The sequence below is a fragment of the Lathyrus oleraceus genome, chromosome 5, assembly GCF_024323335.1.
Source record: "Lathyrus oleraceus cultivar Zhongwan6 chromosome 5, CAAS_Psat_ZW6_1.0, whole genome shotgun sequence".
Taxonomy (NCBI): domain Eukaryota; kingdom Viridiplantae; phylum Streptophyta; class Magnoliopsida; order Fabales; family Fabaceae; genus Lathyrus; species Lathyrus oleraceus.
Genome location: NC_066583.1, coordinates 144,388,105 through 144,391,797, shown reverse-complemented (window position 1 = coordinate 144,391,797; position 3,693 = coordinate 144,388,105). Strand labels below are relative to the sequence as shown.

At 38.8% G+C, this 3,693-nt stretch overlaps 1 protein-coding gene across 1 annotated transcript; it reads right to left on the bottom strand.

Annotated features, from left to right (window-relative positions):
- Positions 1 to 394: 394 nt before the first annotated feature.
- Positions 395 to 3,693, bottom strand: LOC127078794 (uncharacterized). Its single transcript, XM_051019221.1, has 3 exons — positions 3,265 to 3,693; positions 3,068 to 3,139; positions 395 to 2,824 (listed from the first exon to the last, which is right to left on the bottom strand). Exons 1-3 carry the CDS (start codon positions 3,272 to 3,274, stop codon positions 675 to 677), a joined length of 2,232 nt encoding a protein of 743 aa, XP_050875178.1. The 5' UTR covers positions 3,275 to 3,693; the 3' UTR covers positions 395 to 674.

Sequence of the window (3,693 nt, the reverse complement as noted above, 5' to 3'; positions counted from 1 at the left end):
GGGTGAAAGAGAAAAATTGAGCGTGAGAAGTGACACGTTACATTGAGATGTGAATCCATCCAAGACATTTATATAAGTGTTACAAAATAATTGGGATCTAAAACATATAATTACATAACAGAAAAATGCTAAAATTTGGGCATGTAACCGATTACACGAATTAGTTAACCGGTTAGATCTGACATCAAAAATAAAACACATTCAGTGATAACCGGTTAACCTCAGATATTAACCGGTTACGCCCTTGATAAATTCTGCTACTCATAAGAGCTTTTGACTTTGCTGTAACCGATTACGTTAACCGATTACGGCTCTTGAATTACTCAAAATCACTTTTAACAATATTTGGATAGTAGTATTAATAGTTAACATGCTAAAATAACAAGGCAAGAACTGGTAAAGAAGTTTCAGTATTGAAGTTTATATTAACCATTACAGTTCATCACATCATCCATAAAAAAATAGATGGTTCCAAGTTCTTGAAACAGCTACTTGAACCATGTATGAATTTTGTCAATAAAGTTCCATAATCTGATTTCAAAAACCAGTAAACACTCCAAAATATAACTTTCCTGTTGCCGCATTAGACACCAAAACATTAGTACTAAAGAACCTGAAAAAGTCCTAAAAATAAAATGCATATGAATTCACCAATTGCAATTTACAAAAACAAATTAAGGACCAGAAGTTCCAGAAGATTCAGCAGCATCCTCTATTCTCAACATTATGGCTACTTCTTCAATCATTTTACCTTTATCAGCTGAACCTTCTACCGCATTGTTCAACCTTTTTAACCATATATCGTAATCAACCGGATATGGAGTACCACACAAGCTATCCACGTAATCGGCAAAACCTTTCAATAGAGCTGAAACCTGACCAAGATGCTGTTGTATCGTTCGTTTCGCCCAACTGTTTTCTCTCCATTGTAAAGCAGACTCGATAGAATCTTGTTGGGTCATAGTCCCTCCGGTAATAAAATAGACGATGTAGATGATGCTTTCAGCGTCAGATGAAGGACAAAGCTTCCCGTGCTGAAGTGCATGAGACGATGAGAATTGTAAATTTATAGCAGGGCTGTCTCTATCTTCCAACACGGCTCGGCCCCAAGATATCGGGACGTACATTGCCTGTTGGTGATGATTTCTAGCATTTCCTTGTTTTTCCACAATGCGTATTATGTTTTCCAGACAAATATCGCCGTGTTGGACATTAGCTATGGCCGCGCTTCGTAGCGCAACAAGACAGTCTCGGCATAAGCGTATGGCTTCATCGGCTGAAAATGTTCTTTCGTTGGAAACTACAGAAGATAACGGCTCGCCTACCGGTGATGTTACTAGTATTGGAGTTCCGCACCATGGATGATCACATTTTCCGCCTGGACTTTCTTTGTTGCAACGACCCGAATGTACAATCCTACCCGAGGCAACAATTTCGGGTAAATATTTGTTTAAGATTCCTTGATTCCTCAAAATGTTTAGAACTTTTGTTTGGCGTTGAACTTGATACCAAAGACTCATATCCTCCCAAGAAGGCTCTAGTCTAGATGGGTGTGCACCGACGTATAATGACAATAACGCCGAGGGATGATCTAGACATATGGCACTATAGAGATAATAGTTCCCTCCGACTAGGTATTCATAAATTTGGAAACTTTTCTGGCCTTGTTGTGGATCATCCAATACCAATATGTCACCATGTTTGAGCTTGAGCCGCGAGGCATGGTTGTTGGAAAATAAATCATTTTGATCAAGTGCAACAATCTCTCCTCCTTGATGATCATGATAAGGAACCAGTGCATTTTCGGTCTCGATTATGCAGCATTCTGTCCGGCGCTTCTGAAGGCGGAAGCTATGGTCTGAGATCAACGAGGCAACTGATTTTCGCGGTGGACCGTTCCATTGAGCAATGGAATAGAAAGTTGCCAATAGTATCTGCAGAGTTCCGACATCTCCCCAGTTTGGATTTCCCAATTGGTTCCATATCGGTTCAACCGGGGTGATACAAATTTCGGTGTAAGTTTTGATCCATTCAGCCACAGACAAATATGGATTACTCGAGTTCGATAAATCAAGTTTTCCAAGGTCACCACTGAACTTGATCACCAATCCAGACTTCGAATCTAGAACTAGAAGGAAAACTGAATCGCTGTTGACAGAACTAACCTTGCTCAAACTCCGAGAAATAAGAACATGAAAACCATAAAAGAGAGCTTCACAAATAGTATTGGCCGATACTCTCAAAGCATTGTCCAACAAAATTCCCGGCTTGAATACCGCAAACTCAACCACTTGATCCCATTTAACTTTTGAACTGGTCGATTTTTTCGATATCAAACCTAAACCGTGCATTTCCCTCAACCTGCCTCTTGATATTGCTTTTTCAACACTACTAAACTTCGAACCAGGATAAGAGGGACACGAGACACATAACGGAAGCGGACCACTTTTATGCCAAAACGTACGCCATAGACCAGTGATAACGGCGTGAAGGAAATCCTCTGCAGCTAGATACTGATCTTCTATAAACTCTTCAGAATCCTCAGAGAATATCGGCATACGGACTAGTTGCTGAAATGGAACTCCCTCTAACGCCATATCAAGCTTGCGCAACTCATCCATCGTAAAAAGAGAACTAAAACCACCCATTCCACCTGCTGAATCATTACTTAGATTCTCCAAGACCCACTCCTCAAGATAATGTGTGAATAACTCAAGGTCAACAAGTTTTCTTCCATATTCCTTGAGTCCCTTTAACACTCTTTTCGAAATAGGAAAAAATTTGCTCAACCCTGATGCCCCAGAGACACTACTAGCAGAAATAACTGGCATATAAGAAAACAGTGTTATTATTATGTTCATAAAAAATATTTACAACAACTATTTATTAGCAAACATTCTTCTTTCTTCAAATCCTCACACATTTTGTTAAGAATCTTCAAACAATACACTTCATATTTTATTGAAATTCAATCGATGAAAATCAATTTCGACCACAGCAGAACCAAACACATTAAATACATCCCTAATTCTAGGAAAAGACTAACAGAAGAAAATTGAGTACAAACCAGAGCTAGACTTCCGGAAACTTCCATCTTGACTTCTTCCTGGTGATGAATCCAATCCATTTTGCAGAAAACCTGATTCATGAGTGATGCATTATATAAATCTTTTTACATTTTCTCTAATACAACATACATGGAACATAGTACATACATAATCTCACACACATTGCAATGAAAAGGGGTAACGAAGTGAAATTTACCTAATTGCATAGCGACCACACACTAGGTTTTGTAAAAAAAAACACTAAAAAGCATGAAAACATTCAAGGACAAGATTCCAAGATCTCAAGAAACTTGGAAGTCCAGCACCACATTCTTCAACCCATACGAGGTAATGGTTACCGACAGGCATTGTACCGAGAAGAAGGGACAGCACCGGAAGTGAGAATGGTAGATCCTACTAAAGCAATGGTGATGGATGAAAACGAACAAGGTATCATCTTTTTCTGTGTGTGTGTGTGTCAAAAGGTGAAATGGAAAAAAACAAATATTTAATGTTGTTGTTGTTTCTATGATTCAGAGAATGGTGTTACGGGTGGGAACAGGAAACAGTGTGAGAGTAGAAAAGTAAAGAAAAGAGCATGATGATTGTGTTGTGTTGAAGCTTTGAAGACAAGTGATAAAAACCC